The following is a 15,679-nucleotide window of genomic DNA, read 5'->3' as shown; positions in this document are numbered from 1 at the left end:
CTTGTCTTGTATCATGCATGTTCGGATTGTTTGGCCGTGCGGCTTGTTAGCATATCATGCATGCATAATCGTATGAACTGAATGCATCATATCCGTTTGGTCGTGTGACCAATTTGCATATCTGATTATCTTGTATGCATCATAAGAACATTATAAATCCTAAGAATGAAACATATGATTTCAGATGTCGAAAATCAACAACTTGGATTTTGCTGCCCTAAATCTCTCTGGAGATAATTATTTGCAATGGGCACTTGAGGCTAACATCGTCCTGAAATCCAAGGGACTCGGTGAATGTATCACCGAGGACAATAATGCAAGTGAGAAAGATAGATACAGAGCGATATTGATTATACGCCATCATCTTATTGAGAGTCTCAAAGATCAGTATTTGACTATTAAAAATCCTCTAGACCTTTGGACAGAGTTGAAAACGAGACATGATCACCAGAGAACAGTGTTATTACCAAAGGCTATGTATGATTGGAGGAATCTCAGAATCCAGGACTTTAAGTCTGTAGACGACTATAACTCGGTCCTGTTTAAGATAGTTTCGAAATTGAAACTGTGTGGTGAGGATATAACGGATAAGGATATGCTTGAGAAAACCTTTTCCACTTTCCACACAAGTAATGTGTTGTTACAACAACAGTACCGTGAGAAGGGCTTCTCTACTTATGTTAATCTGATCTCTTGTCACTTGCTCGCTGAGCAGAACAATGAACTGTTGATGAGGAACAGTGAATTGAGACCTCCTGGAACAACCCCATTACCTGAGGCACATGCGGCCGTAGAGGCTAAGAAAAAGTCGAACCATGTCCAGGGTGATAGCCAACACGGCTGTGGTCGTGTAAAATGGCATGGACGTGGTGGTCGAGGCCGAAACTCGTTTGGTCGAGGCCGAGGCAACTCATATGGCTGTGGCCAAGGAAACTCTTATGGAGGCCGTGGTACATATTTTAAGCCACAAAACTCGACCAAATCCGTGTGTCATAGATGTGGTATGGGTAATCATTGGGCTAAGACTTGTAGGACTCCCAAATATCTCGTTGACCTCTATCAAGAGAGTTTGAAAGGGAAGAATCCTGAAGCTCATATGACTTATCAAGATGGTGAAGAAGATTTCAATCATGAACGAGATGATCTCATGGATTATGAAACTTCAGATCAAAGTTGTGTTTCGGCCATCTATGTTTTTTTTCTTTGCTTTGTGTTTTCTATGTTTTGATTGCTTTGAACTTGTTTTGTTAATGAATGAGAGTTTTTATAAAAGAAGTCTCTAAAGTATCAATCTATAATCTGTTTTGAAGAATGAAAGATGATATGGATGTGTTTGTTGTGGACAGTGGGTCAAGCCACACGATTTTAAGAGACAAAAGATATTTCATAAATCTAACTCTGAAAACTGCCAATATCAATACCATTGCAGGTATAGCCAGTCTCATAGAGGGCTACGGCCAGGCTAACATCATGTTGCCTAAGGGTACGCATCTAGAGATATCTGATGCATTGTATTCACCCAGCACTAAGAGAAACCTATTGAGCTTTAAAGATATTCGAATAAATGACTTTCATATTGAGACTAAGGGCGAAGGAAACAAAGAGTTCCTTTAGATCATTGAGATCTGCCAAGGACATAAGAAAGTCCTAGAGTCTATACATGCGCTCTCTACTGGCCTTTACTATGCTAAGGTCAAAATGATTGAGGCCAATGCCATATTAAACCGTGTGGCCACCGAGAATTTTACTCTCTGGCACGATCGGCTTGGTCATCCTGGTTCGACCATGATGCGAAAGTTAATTTCGAATACAAACCGCCATCCTTTGAAAGGAAAATGAGTTGTCCCTAAGAATCTAACATGTGTGTCATGTTCACAAGGGAAACTCATTTTTAGGCCATCACCAGTCAAAGTGACTAAGGAAACAATAAACTTTCTGGAAAGAATACAAGGAGACATCTATGGACCAATACACTCACCTTGTGGGACGTTTAGATATTACATGGTCTTGATTGATGCGTTCACAAGATGGTCGCACGTCTGTCTCCTATCAAATCATAACTTGGCATTTGTGAGATTGTTGGCTCAGATAATTCGTTTAAGAGCACACTTTCCAGATTTTCCTTTAAAGATTATACGTCTTGATAATGCTGGTGAGTTCACGTCCCAAGCATTTAATGATTACTGTATGTCCATGGGGGTAAGTGTGGACCACTCCGTGGCACATGTACATACACAGAACGGCTTGGCCGAATCATTCATTAAATGAATTCAGATGATAGCTAGACCATTGCTTATGAGGTCTAAGCTTCCGGCCACAGCTTGGAGACACGCGGTCTTGTACACGGCCGAACTAATTCGTATCAGACCGTCTAGTGAACATAGATATTCCCCATTACAGTTGCTTACGGGTCATGAGCCAGACATATCCCATCTTAAGACATTTGGATGTGCCGTCTATGTGTCAATTGCACCACCACAAAGAACAAAGATGAGACCTCAAAGGAGGATGGGGATATACGTTGGATCTAATTCTCCCACGATTATAAAATACCTTGAGCCAACTACGGGTGATTTATTTAAGGTCAGGTATGCGGACTGTCATTTTGATGAATTCGAACATCCAACATTAGGAGGAGATAACAATAAGCTGGTAAAAGAAATTACATGGAATCAAACATCCTTATCTTAGCAAAATCCTTGGACTCAGGAATGTGATTTAGAAGTCCAAAAGATAATACATTTACAAAAGCTTGCTAATCAATTGCCAGATTTCTTTTCTGACCCGAAAAGAGTGACTAAGTCATATATACCAGCTGCTAATGCACCAATAAGAATTGATGTTCAAGAGGGACACAATAAAGTTGCTACAGAGTCTAGACAACGTTTGAAGCGTGATAAATCAATAGGTTCCAAAGATAAGAACCCTCGGAAAACTAAGAAAGGTGCAGATAATGAAACCGAGGTGGTTGAAACCCTAGACACGACCGCAACCGTTCCTAAATCCCGGGACTTAGCCGCGGACGATCCCAAAATCCTAATAGCGATCGCGGCCGATCATAAGATCTTAGATGCGGCCGGCCCTGATGTATCTAATACTGATTCTTGGGATGCCAAGATTCAAAGTACTAAAGGTCCTGATAATAATGAGATTTCAATAAACTATGTTTTGTCTGGGATTCAATGGAACAGAAAGAATGTCGACATTGATGATATATTTGCATGCAATGTAGCACTTGAAATCATGGATGGTAATGAGGATCATGAACCCACGTCTATCTTTAGAGTGCACTCATCGATCAGATTGGATCAAATGGAAAGAAGCTATAAACGTGGAGTTAAACTCTTTAAAGAAGAGAGATGTCTTTGGACCAATAGTCTGGACACCATATGATGTTAAACCAGTTGGCTATAAGTGGGTCTTTGTGAGAAAGAGAAACAAACATGGTAATATCGTTAGATATAAAGCACGACTTGTTGCATAAGGATTCTCACAGAGACCAGGAATAGATTATGGGGAGACATACTCCCCTGTGGTGGATGCTACTACTTTTAGATTCCTGATAAGTCTGGTTATAAGACAGAAATTAGACTTGCGGTTAATGGATGTTGTAACTGCATACTTATATGGGCCACTGGATAATGAGATATATATGAGAGTACCAGAGGGTATAGAATTGAAAAACAAATCGAGTACTCGAGAACAACACTGTATAAAGTTGAATAAGTCACTTTACGGATTGAAACAATCAGGCCGAATGTGGTACAATAGGCTAAGTGAGTACCTAGTGAAAGAAAGATGTAAGAATGATCCGATCAGCCCTTGTATCTTTATAAAGAAATTCGACCAGGGCTTTGTAATCATAGCAGTGTATGTTGATGATTTGAATATCCTAGGAACTTCTGGAGAAATCTCCCAAACAGTTGAATATCTTAAGAAAGAATTCGAGATGAAAGATCTAGGAAAAACAAAGTTCTGTTTGAGATTACAGCTTGAGTACATAAGAGATGGAATCCTTGTGCATCAAATGGCATATACAGAGAAAGTACTCAAGAGATTCAATATGGCCGAGTCTCACCCATTATCTAGCCCCATGGTCGTGAGGTCCCTCTGCATGGACATTGATCCATTCCGTCCTAAGATGGACGATGAAGATGTCCTTGGTCCCGAAGTGCCATATCTCACTGCCATAAGAGCTTTGATGTATCTGGCTAGTCACACACGACCAGATATATGTTTTGCCGTGAACCTATTATCTAGGTTTAGCTCTTGTCCATCCCAAAGGCACTGGAACGGGATTAAACATATTCTTCTTTACCTGCAAGGAACGAAAGACTTGGGTTTATTTTATACTAACCATAACAAAAAATGGTTAGTTGGCTTTGTTGATGCTGGTTATCTTTCGGATCCACACAGTGCTCGTTCACAGACATGCTATGTGTTTACACATGGTGGAACGGCCATATCATGACGTTCCATGAAGCAGACGATCGCGGCCACATCTTCAAACCATTCAGAGATCTTGGCAATACATGAAGCCAGTCGCGAGTGTGTTTGGTTGAGGTCCATGACCCAACATGTTCGAGTTGATTGTGGGATGTCTGAAGACAATGACGCACCAGCCGTGATGTTTATGAGGACAATGCAGCTTGCATTACTCAGCTTAAGGATGGCTACATCAAAGGAGACCGGACGAAGCACATACTACCTAAGTTCTTCTTCACACACGAGCTTCAGAAAGCCGGCGAGGTCCAAGTCGTCCAAGTGTGTTCCAGTGACAACTCAGCCGACCTGTTCACCAAATCACTTCCGACCTGCACGTTCAGAAAGCTCACGCATCATATTGGGATGCGTAGACTGAAAGACCTTTAGTGATGTTCAGAACAGGGGGAGTAATACGTGTTGTACTCTTTTTCCTTCACCATGGTTTTGTCCCAATGGATTTTCCTGGTAAGGTTTTAATGAGGCAACATCTAAAGCGTATTACAAACTCTGTATGGTTATGGCATCCAAGGCAGAGTGTTATAAATCATATAGTGGATGTCCATAACCGGCCCGGTCCATAACTGGCCCAATGCTAGAGAGAGTGTCGCCAAACCCTAGTTTCCTTTTATCTCTTGGTTTATGATTTGTACTCTTTCCATATTTGTATTTCTTTTTTTAGTCTTTCCATTATTCTATGACGGTGTAACTCCCTATATATAAAGGACTCGTTATATTTATGAATAATACAGAAACATAAAGATTATATTGAGGAACAAGTTGGCCATTTGTTGGTTCGCTTATTAATTGAGTTGTGCCCTTTCACACATGTTGAATCAAAATGTAATATATATATGAGGAATTGGCACTTACATTATCTTCATTACAAACATATGTATATATACGTGTATATATTTATACATAATAGAGAAATTTTGTAAATGTTTTGAAATCATCACAAAAATCCACGTCCATAACCGGCCCAATGCTAGAGAGAGAGTCGCCAAACCCTAGTTTCCTTTTATCTCTTGGTTTATGATTTGTATTCTTTTCGTATTTGTATTTCCTTTCTTTAGTTTTTCCATTATTCTATGACGGTGTAACTCCCTATATATAAAGAACTCGTTATGTTTATGAATAATACAGAAACATACAGATTATACCGAAGAACAAGTTGGCCATTTGTTGGTTCGCTTATTAATTGAGCTGTGCACTTTCACACATGTTGAATCAAAATGTAATATAAATAAATATATATATATATATATATATATATATATATATATATATATATATATGAGGAATTGGAACTTACATTATCTTCATTACAAACATATATGTATATATACATGTATATATTTATACAGAATAGAGAATTTTTGTAAATGTTTTGAAATCATCACAAAAAATCCATGATTTTGATCTCTCCAAATTGAGAAAGGTACATCAAGCATGGATTCGAGATCCATGAGCAAACGTTTCTCATTGCAAAGATCATCCAATGAGCAGAAATCGGTTATAACCAGATCTAACTAATAGAACGAGAGAAGAGAATATGGTTGCATCAGAATCTTTAGTTTGATGATTTGGGCTTATCTAGAGACATCATAAACCATCCATTAATTATCCCTTTAGGCTTGTCCATCGGACATCACAATTAACGCACACACGCTTTTTTTTTTTCATTTTTTTTTACACACATTACATTATTCTCTTGGCGATGATCATAGCATGCGTCTTGCTGAGGACGTATCCTAGACATAGCTAAATGAAATATTGGTTTTGAATATCCAAAAATGTTTGAATTAATATATGAATATATATATATGGACATATATTATACTGTTTAAAATTTAATTTATTAAAATTCTTAATAAATTGTTTATGTATTGTAAAATTTCAAGATAGGCTCTCGTGCTAATGTAGGAAGTTAAGAACCAGACGTCCGGAGATGTTTTGATGTTACTGCATGTGCGAGATCTGATGAAGATAATCTGTTTGGAGTGTATAAAATGGATGTGGAAAAGTGGGAGTGTATAAAATGAATGTGGAAAAGTTGGAGATGCTCGCTGATTCCTTCCTTGTTTTTGCACTAAGCCATCCCTGGTAGTGTAAGTTTTTTTTAAGACTGATATCTTTATTTAAGCTACCTTAAGGTCATTTAATACTCTCTTGATACTTTTTGTTTTCAAATTGGTGGATCAATTAGACATGATAGAACCTATGTTTATAGTTATTTTTTGTTTAAAATTTCAATTAGACATGATAGAACTTATGTTTAGGTTTTAGTTATGGAATTTCATATTTTAAAGAAAACTGTCGATGAATATTTCATGTTTCTCAAATTGCAACTCTTCTTCAACGAGCCAATCTTAGAAGACCTCAATAATTGAGAATGAGCCTAACACATTATAATCCGAACAATTTGACAACTGCAGCTAGTTTGAAACAAAGACACAATTGAACATTCATGTTTTCAGATAACTTTTCTTCAAGAAGCCTTTCTTACAAGATATTAGCAATTACCATAAAATCGAACTTAGCACATCAAATTTGCACAATTTGCAGCACTGTGTAACTAGTTTGAGACAGACATACACGACTATTGTGACCAGCAAGGTAACTTAAATAGTCGACTCCAAGAAGTTTACAATGTTGCTTCCGTGAGACCTAACCAAAAGGTGGCGAAAAGGCATCAGCTTCTGCACCAAACCCCTAAACAGATCGACCCTATTCATCCCCTGCGTGATTTTCAATGCCTTGACCACCACGAAACTCCCAAACTCATTCCTCGCCAGCCTCGTCAACCTGCCTCCTTCACACTCCAAAAGCTCCACAACCACCACAGCCATTGATTCCTCAGTATCTAGAAGCTTCTCTACGATGTAGCTTCCATACTTCTTAAACGACAGATCAACGCAATGGCCACGAAGACTAACACCAACGTTATGCGTGCAACGCAAGTCATAGAGTGCAAGCACGTGTTGGACCACAAAGTTCCCTGAAGGATCATTACTTAGGTAGAGAGCGTTGCGCGCTACCACGTCTAGTAGAAGATTTCTGTAGAAAGGATCATCAGCGTCGGTTATGATCTCGTTGAGCGCAATGCAGCCGTACTGATTACGCGCGATGTCGAGCGCGTGGTGGAGAAGGTGCTCGTACATTACATACTGCTTCTTCTGGTCGAAAACGAGCATAGCTCGTATCGCCACGTAGGATGCGTACTTGTCGGTGATAATGTGGTAGAACCGGCGCAAGATAGCGGGGTAGAAGAAAGCGTCCACGTCGTCTGATATCCCGAGGAGCTTCTGGACGCGTCTCGACCCGTTAATGTTTCTGACAACCTCCATGAAGTAATCGGAGTCTGACGTAAGCAACGACGCCATCAGCTGAAGCTCTTTTCGGTCAGACTTTGAGATGATCTCTTTAAACTGGGCCAAGCCTTGGCCGCTAGTCATAACGTTGAACAGAGAGTTTGAGCGAGTGTCTGCTACGGCGGAGGAGGAGCGTGGGGCGTATCCCGGAGGAGGAATGTAACCGGAGATTCCTTTAGAGAAAGGGATGTGTTGTAAAGCATCAGACATGGTCGACATAGAAAAGGGATTATTATTATCGGTCATTGCCATTGAACAGAAAATATAATCTTATAGAGTCTGTGTTATTTTGGACAAGTGTTCGAGATTGTTTCGAATGATTATTGAATCCATGGGGGTAGTCATCATATATTTATACTAGTCACATCATCTGCTTCTTCAGAAAAAATGGAAAGTTTAGAAAAAAGAAATTATCCGTAGTTTCCTTTTTTTTCCTCACTTTTCGTAACTATAATAGGTCAAGCGTTAATTAAATTAATTATTTTTAAAAATGGAAAGTCTCGGTAAATGGAACAAACGTCGTCGTTCTATAAACTTGAAGCGCACTCGCAAACGATCCACCGTGAAAGATTCGGTTTAGGGTCGCAAACCGAGTATCATATCTCAAGCTCCCAGCTTTTGATTTTGTCCACGTCACCAATCCGGAAACGCGCAAATCGCAACACGCACATCGGGTCCCATATGGCACGTAAGCTATAAATGCCACGTCAGCAACCCAAAAAAAATAAAAATATCTTCTTCCCTTTACCCACTTGCGCTCAGAGTCTCTCAAGTCTCAATCCTTTGATCTTCTCTCAGTTTTTTTCTCTCTCTCTTTCAGTATTCTAATAATAGTAGCAACTTGATTCTGCTAGTTTTGGTAAAAAGGAATAGTGTTTAGATACGAATCAAACCCTATTTATTGGATGATTAAAATGCTAAGCAAACCAGATTAAGCACTGTGAACACCACAAAGTATGCTCTTTCTCGTGCTATATGATTTTTGAAGTCAGATATGGTGAGAGATTCTGGTGGTTGTGGTGGTGTTCTTCATCTATGGATAAGCTTTGAGTTACAAAGGTATTATCTTTTTGTGTTCTGTTTTGTCGCTTTTACAATCTGGTGATGTTTCAGTTTTGTGCTTAGTTTCATTTCATGTTAGAGCTTAGGTTGTGAGGAATCTGTAGGAACGTTGAGAAAGTTGGAGATCCAAGATCTGAGATAAAATAGATAGTTCAATGTTTCTGAGAATAATGATTTGAACTTTTGTTAGATTTCTTAGCTTCTGATTTGAGAGAACCAACAAGTTGTTATTGTGTTACTATTCCAAATTTAGTTTTAAATGTTTTTTTTTCTTATCGGATTGAGGTTTTGGTGAAGGGATTAAAACAAGTTTTGGCTAAAGAAGAAATGTGCAAGTGCTATGTCAGAGTAGAGGGAAGGTTTCTACAGAATCTTAGGTGTTATTTGATGCTGCTTCTGTTCTATCTTGTTCACGGAGGCTGGTCTTGACACGCTTTCAACGAGAAGTTCACTATTAATAACAATGTGTTTCAATAAGAACGATATGGCAAATGAAGTGGTAACTGAGAGACCAGCGTTTGGTTCATCTGAAGAAGATGATTCTCGAGTTGAAGATACAGCTGGAAATGCCAACAATTTGTTACAGATCACTCAACAACCGATAGCCCCTGTTGTTAACTGGGAGAGATATCTCCCAGTTAGATCGCTTAAGGTTCTCCTGGTGGAGAATGATGACTCAACTCGCCACATTGTTACTGCACTTTTGAAGAATTGCAGCTACGAAGGTATTGAATCTTCCTTTTTTTAATCAGCAATCATGTTGTTGCTTTTGACTAACTGTTGTAAATTTTGGGAATTTTTTTTTGGTTAGTTACTGCTGTTCCGGACGTCCTTGAAGCCTGGAGAGTCCTAGAAGACGAGAACAGCTGCATTGATCTTGTCTTAACGGAGGTTGTTATGCCGGTGAACTCTGGAACCGGTCTGTTGTCCAAGATAATGAGCCATAATACACTTAAGAACATCCCCATCATAAGTACTTACTTACTTAAATCTCCCCAGTGTATTGCCCTGAGCTAGTTTCAGTATATGTGAATGTGATGATCATTTCCACGTTTTGTAGTGATGTCATCTCATGATTCCATGGTTCTGGTGTTCAAGTGTTTGTCGAATGGCGCTGTTGATTTCCTCGTGAAACCTATTAGAAAGAACGAGTTGAAGAATCTTTGGCAACATGTCTGGAGAAGATGCCACAGCGTAAGAGTTTTCTGCTTTCATTACATGTTTCTAGTTTTTTCTTTCTCATTCGTTTCTTTGATATACTAGTCTAGCGGCAGTGGGAGTGAGAGTGGGATACATAACAAGAAGTCAGTGAAAACTGAAAGCACTGATGATGAAGGGTCAGAAGACGATGCCAGCATGAGCGATGAAGATCACGGGAATGATGATGATGGGAGTAACGGAGAGGGTGGGAGTGATAACGGAAGTGGAACTCAGGTAATCTGTTGCTATGGCGTTAGATTATAATTATATATCTGAGGGAATGTCTTTGTGATTTTGTTATTGGTCTTTGCATTATGAAACTAGAGCTCTTGGACCAAAAGAGCCAGTGATATGAACGTGGGAACCTATGGCAATGAACGGGAAGGTGTTAATAAACTGAAAGAGGTTGACGATGAGAATGGACAAATAGGTAAGAGACAAAACTCATTAGACAATCCTGTTTAACCCCATTCCAAGATTCTCTCTGTTTTTCAAACTGATGACTTTAGCTGATGTTGCAACAGGCAACGGATCACAGGCAGGACAGTGTATGAGTAAGAAAGCTGTTCAAGCTTTGGAGAGAAACAATGGTGACTTGTTGAATCGCTCTTCTGGTAACTCACAAGTAGAAACCAAAACACCTTCATCTAACCCTGAAGATTTGCAATCACTGGAGCTAACTTTGACAAAACCAAAAGAGGCTGGAGATCAGAGAGCCGGTGGTGATCGAAGCGTTCTGAGGCATTCTAATCACTCTGCCTTCTCAAAGTAAGTTCCTGACCTGAGCCCCCCAAGAAATATCGAATCTGTGTGTGTTTTGAAGCTGTTTTTTTCTTGTGTGACACGCAGATACAACAACGGTGCTACTTCTGCTAACAAGGTATATTATCTACGTCTCTTAGTGTTGTCTTTGAAATTTATGCCGGTTTCATCAAAAGCTTTGAACTTTGCTGAGCAGGCTCCAGAAGAAAATGTGGGAAGCTGTTCTCCTCAAGACAGTCCCGTTGCCAAAATAATTGGTTCCAGTTCAAGCAGTGACAATCCTTCGAATCAGCAGTCTAGTGGAAGCGACCGATCCGCACAAAGAGAGGCGGCTTTGATAAAGTTTCGTCTTAAGCGTAAAGAGCGATGTTTTGAGAAGAAGGTATCTTATCTCTAAACAAGCTTAAGCTCTCATTTCTTGGGAGGCAAGAAAGTTACGGCATATGGTGTGTTTTGCTTTTAGGTAAGGTACCATAGCAGGAAGAAACTAGCTGAGCAACGGCCTCGCATCAAAGGTCAATTCATTCGCAAGTAAGATTCCTCCTCCCCTCTTCCTCAAAGTCTCTGGATTTACTTTCCTTATATAGTAATGTATTCACAAGAAGTCGTTTGCCTTTAGGATGGATGCTTCTAAATCAGGAAATGAGTGTCAGAGTAGTGAAGACAATTGAAGCAAAATTGGTAAAGAAGACTGAAGAGAGATTCACTTCGAAGATTTGAAGAACAAAGTGGAATGTATCTGTGACAGAGTCTTTGATGGCCTTTTGGATTCTATGATTTATGTTTATAAAAATTCATCTTTTTTAATAAGAGTGTCTATACACTAAAGGTCATTTCCACGAGAACAGTAAATTAAAAGGCATTTTCATAGATGATAAATTATCTGCAATATTTATTAACGACCTTACGTACAAAGTTCTATGGTGTAATTTACTCCGTAATGGTTTTAGATGTACAATATTTTTGATGGATAAGTTCTTTTCGTAGTATTGTATCACAATGAACAGTTATGATTTAGCACTGAAATTTTTATAAACTTTGAAAATTATAGTCGGTAATAAACTACATCTTCTGGTAATGTAACCCAAAACTTTGTGTAAAATTCTTTAAATCCTTGATTAGTAGACTGCAAAGCTTCCAAAATAATGCTATTTTTGAATAGTTAGCTTATTGCCGTGAGTGAGAATCTGTATAAGTAGTCTTGTTTAAGTCTTGTGTTTTATCTTTTTAAAACAGTCATTTTCTCATTAGTTAATAAAAACTATTTATCCCCTCTAAAACTTTTATTTTCGCCTGATAGTATAATCGAGACTAAAAAGGAATTTTCCCATGAAACTAATTTGCGTATTATTTAATTTTTCTGATAATCTTTTCCAAAAAATGATCTATATATAAAGCCGGCGCCTCTATAAGAGCAACTCCAGAGAGATCTTTTAGTGTTCGTCATCCTTCTCTCTCTCTAGAGGTCTTGTATTGCTTTAGAGGAGCAAGCTCAAGTCAAGTAAGTAATGCAAGACTCACAAGAATCATCGGAATCAATGGATTCGTCTGGAACTATCAACGGCCAGGACAGCGGCGATTTAGATGAACAAGACCCATCTGACAATAACGAGTTCCTCAACTACGCTTGGCTCTACAATATCGCAATCCCAGACAATCTTTATCCTCAAGGTCCCCTTTTGATTGGGTGTGACTCGAGGAAACTTTTTGAGTACTAGGGCTTAGTTTTTTATACGTTTTCTTGTGGTGAAAGTGACATATGAATTTGTGTGTTTTGCAGTTAATGCCAGTATTGAACATAGAAGAGTGTATGCCTCTGGTTGTTGATGCTGCGCTGGCTAGATGGTTTTCGGCTGAAGGTTTGGTCAGATTATTTCATGTGGCGAGGATGTGTTTGGACCAAGAGGTAGTCGCACGGCCTACTATGCGTTTCGTGGAGTTGATGGTTCGTCACGCTGCAGATTACGAGGCCCTAGAGTGGCTCCCAGTGACCAAGAGGTCTTCGATATAGGAAGTTTTATAGGCTGCTTTTTTTTTGGTTTTCATGAAAAGCATTATATAGTTGTTTGGATGTATAGCTGGTGATTTTCAACTGTTCTTATATATGATTTGAGATGAGATCAGGGTGTGAACTTTTGAGACAATGCCATCTGTTAATCAACGTTTGAGATTGTTTGCCTTTTATCTCTCTGTTCTTACCTTTGGAATTTCATTAGGCTTCGATGCGTAGATTTGGATTCAAGTTAAGTGGATCTGATGAATGATTCTACAACTTTACAAGTCATGTTGTAAAAGTTCTGGACTCTTGCTCATACAATACAGCGAGAAGCTTCTTGCGCAAGTAAGCTTTACGTGCAGATCTTCTTTGGTTGTCTCGATAGATAGAATTAGGGTTAACATCCAAGTTAATTAAAAAAAAGGGGTTAACATCCAAGGAGTTACCTAGAAATAGAGAGAGACCAAGGAGTTTTGTTGCACTCAATGGTGGCTGAATCTTCTCCATAGACATCAACAACAACGCCACCATTGACGGATGATTTCAAATCCGAGTTGGCCACACTCTTTATCTTCAAAGAAGCAATAAACACAATCCAAAGACAAAAGTGAAAAGAAATAAAAAGTTTCAAGATTCAGAAATTAAAATACAAGCATATTCTTATTTTTCTTATAATTCATAAACAAATGTACACAAGAGGGAACATCTAAGGATTAGAACTAAGACATAAGACACTACACCACATAGATTAGCCTATAAGTTAGGTTACCTGGTAAGATACTTGCTTAACACACATCTTATGACACAAGGCTTATTTTTACCTGAACAGAACATGAAAAATAAGAGTTTCAACCATAAAGCTTTTTGACCACAGAACCTGCAGCAGAGAATGACTCCTCCCCCTCCCCATCCACCTTCTTCTCAAAGTAAAAATCGCACAGGACCCGTCCTGCAACCCTCCAGACAAATCCGCAATAACGTACGTTGTTCTTTAAGATGGCATAATCGTAAACGATGTTGTAAAGTGCCAAGGCTTGTGGGTAGAATGCGTCCAGGTTTCTCTTTATGTCTTTAAACTCTGCACCACCATAGAACTCCTGAGAAGAAACCGTTCCACAGATGAGTTGTTTATAAAAGCCATTACATTGATTCTTGTTGATTACACTTCCTCAATACCAATCCAGGTACTCGACTAAGCCGGATGAAACCCCAAAATTTTTGAAAAAAATTATATATAAATAGGCCCCAAATTTGTAAAGAAAAAATGTCAGACCTATAAACTATAGAAATCCTTCTTAAACCGTCTATAGCACCCAAAATCTGGCCTGTAAATCAACAAAATATTGTTGTCAATGGACAGAGGAGCTTACCTGCTTGTACTTCTTGATGACTTCACTGGCTAATTCCTTTTTATTATTCTCATCTGTTTTTCATTGCCTGTTCCATTTCATCTTTATAGTTCTCGTACCAGCCTCCCCATTTCTCCATGTGAGACTCAGGGACCAGCTCATCTTCAAAACACGGTAGTTTCTTGATTTCTGAAATGTGACATAGAAGATGATGCGTACCACATGGAGGGGGTTCTTCTTCATTCTGAGAGACGACGGTGTCATAGATTAATCCAAGAATAGAAGTGGAGTTGAAACTTTTCTTATGCTTATACTCCATGTAATGTGGAAAACTCTCGAACTTTAAGTCTAATGGGAGGTAGACCTTAGCCCCGTTTTTCGGTGCATCAAGAGCATCATAGTATATATCAATAGCCTTGAGAATTTGTCTCTTCATCCCAGCTTTTTCCTTAGCCCTCTCATCTCCTAACGTGAGGTAACGGTCCATTATTGTTAGCCAGCTATCTGCAGCCGCCCCTACAACGTTGCTGTAAACCGAAAAAACAAAGACATACTTTAACCCCCCAAAAAAAGACATAAAACCCAATACAAAAACGAGTACACGAAGAATTAAATTGTGTACCTGGAATTAAATCTTGCCTCCAAAAACATTCTGAAAAGCTTCTCTTCCAGCATTTCTGGTGTAAGTTCACTTGGCGCTGTACCAGCATAAATTCTACTAGGAGGAGAAGAGCTAACCCATGGTTCACTTGGCTTGAAGTGTTCGAGTAGCTAAACAAGAAAGGTTCATAAAAAGTCAGGTTACTTCCAAATGCGATGGACAGAGGAGAGTAGTTAGTGGTACCGTTGGGGTTTCTGGAAATGAAATACATATCACCATCAAAGTCACCACCTGCAATCTCATCACCCAAAGATCTTGGACCTATCTGAGGGAAGAACACACCATACTTGGAGTTTCCTACATGCTCTTCCAAGGCCTTAACATATGTAGCCTTAAGTACATGTATGTCTCCAAAATGTAGTCCAGGGTTCCTGTAAACTAGCACATCCCCTGATATTTGGCCAGCCTCCCTACACAAAAAACAAACAATATTAACTAAGGAAGCACATATGCACTCAGCAAGAAAAGTATTGAGTAGTAGCATACAGGATGACGCAGACTTCGTTTTGCTTGAGCTTTCCGGTGGGATCAACGGTTCCCAAGAGATAGTATGACTCGGTAACAAGAAGCTTTCCTGCTTTGAGATCATTCCTCTGTGTCTTTAGAAGAATAGACAGTTGATCCTTCAGGTGTGGTTCGTCAAGTGGAATACCCAACATGATCATTCTTAAAGCAAAAACTATATATGAAAAGTTATGCAGTCATGTACTTAACCGTTCAACATGATTTTTATATTTTTTATTGGCAGTGAGCAAACAAGAAAAAACATGGAGAGTAATCATGAAGTCTATCC

General features: G+C 39.0%; 3 protein-coding genes across 6 annotated transcripts; 1 reads left to right on the top strand and 2 right to left on the bottom strand.

The window, feature by feature from the left end:
• Positions 1–5,933: 5,933 nt before the first annotated feature.
• Positions 5,934–8,379, bottom strand: LOC106418426 (pumilio homolog 18). Its single transcript, XM_013859136.3, has one exon. The coding sequence runs from the start codon at positions 8,106–8,108 to the stop codon at positions 7,107–7,109; it is 1,002 nt and encodes a 333-aa protein (XP_013714590.1). The 5' UTR covers positions 8,109–8,379; the 3' UTR covers positions 5,934–7,106.
• Positions 8,380–8,615: 236 nt separating this feature from the next.
• On the top strand, positions 8,616–11,750 carry LOC106418425 (two-component response regulator-like APRR3). 4 transcript variants are annotated; one of them, XM_013859135.3, is made up of 11 exons: positions 8,616–8,915; positions 9,216–9,643; positions 9,730–9,891; positions 9,979–10,112; positions 10,182–10,352; positions 10,443–10,548; positions 10,643–10,886; positions 10,968–10,998; positions 11,077–11,262; positions 11,344–11,411; positions 11,500–11,750. In XM_013859135.3, exons 2-11 carry the CDS (start codon positions 9,382–9,384, stop codon positions 11,549–11,551), a joined length of 1,416 nt encoding a protein of 471 aa, XP_013714589.1. In that variant the 5' UTR covers positions 8,616–8,915; positions 9,216–9,381; the 3' UTR covers positions 11,552–11,750. The 4 variants fall into 4 exon arrangements, with proteins under 4 accessions (XP_013714589.1, XP_048623264.1, XP_022565984.1 ...); XM_048767307.1 differs by having other exon boundaries at positions 8,618–8,915; positions 9,204–9,643; XM_022710263.2 differs by having other exon boundaries at positions 8,623–8,915; positions 10,968–11,262.
• LOC125592344 (probable RNA-dependent RNA polymerase 3) lies at positions 11,637–15,283 on the bottom strand. The gene is made up of 4 exons (XM_048767308.1): positions 14,848–15,283; positions 14,445–14,752; positions 14,247–14,414; positions 11,637–13,973 (listed from the first exon to the last, which is right to left on the bottom strand). Exons 1-3 carry the CDS (start codon positions 14,898–14,900, stop codon positions 14,296–14,298), a joined length of 480 nt encoding a protein of 159 aa, XP_048623265.1. The 5' UTR covers positions 14,901–15,283; the 3' UTR covers positions 11,637–13,973; positions 14,247–14,295.
• Between the last annotated feature and the right edge of the window lie 396 nt (positions 15,284–15,679).

The sequence above is a fragment of the Brassica napus genome, chromosome C9, assembly GCF_020379485.1.
Source record: "Brassica napus cultivar Da-Ae chromosome C9, Da-Ae, whole genome shotgun sequence".
Lineage (NCBI taxonomy): Eukaryota > Viridiplantae > Streptophyta > Magnoliopsida > Brassicales > Brassicaceae > Brassica > Brassica napus.
The sequence above is the reverse complement of the archived record's forward strand: the minus strand, read 5'-3'. Positions and strand labels throughout refer to the sequence as shown.

Excerpts from the sequence above, each read along its gene's own strand:
- LOC106418425 (XM_022710263.2), top strand. The coding sequence starts at position 9,382 with ATGTGTTTCAATAAGAACGATATGGCAAATGAAGTGGTAACTGAGAGA. Across the intron at positions 10,549-10,642 it reads CGATGAGAATGGACAAATAG|GCAACGGATCACAGGCAGGA; the intron begins GTAAGAGACAAA and ends ATGTTGCAACAG. Across the intron at positions 11,412-11,499 it reads AAAGGTCAATTCATTCGCAA|GATGGATGCTTCTAAATCAG; the intron begins GTAAGATTCCTC and ends GTTTGCCTTTAG.
- LOC125592344 (XM_048767308.1), bottom strand. The coding sequence starts at position 14,900 with ATGCTGGAAGAGAAGCTTTTCAGAATGTTTTTGGAGGCAAGATTTAAT. Across the intron at positions 14,753-14,847 it reads GAGGCAAGATTTAATTCCAG|CAACGTTGTAGGGGCGGCTG; the intron begins GTACACAATTTA and ends TTCGGTTTACAG. Across the intron at positions 14,415-14,444 it reads AGAAGAACCCCCTCCATGTG|AAATCAAGAAACTACCGTGT; the intron begins GTACGCATCATC and ends GTCACATTTCAG.
- LOC106418426 (XM_013859136.3), bottom strand. The coding sequence starts at position 8,108 with ATGGCAATGACCGATAATAATAATCCCTTTTCTATGTCGACCATGTCT.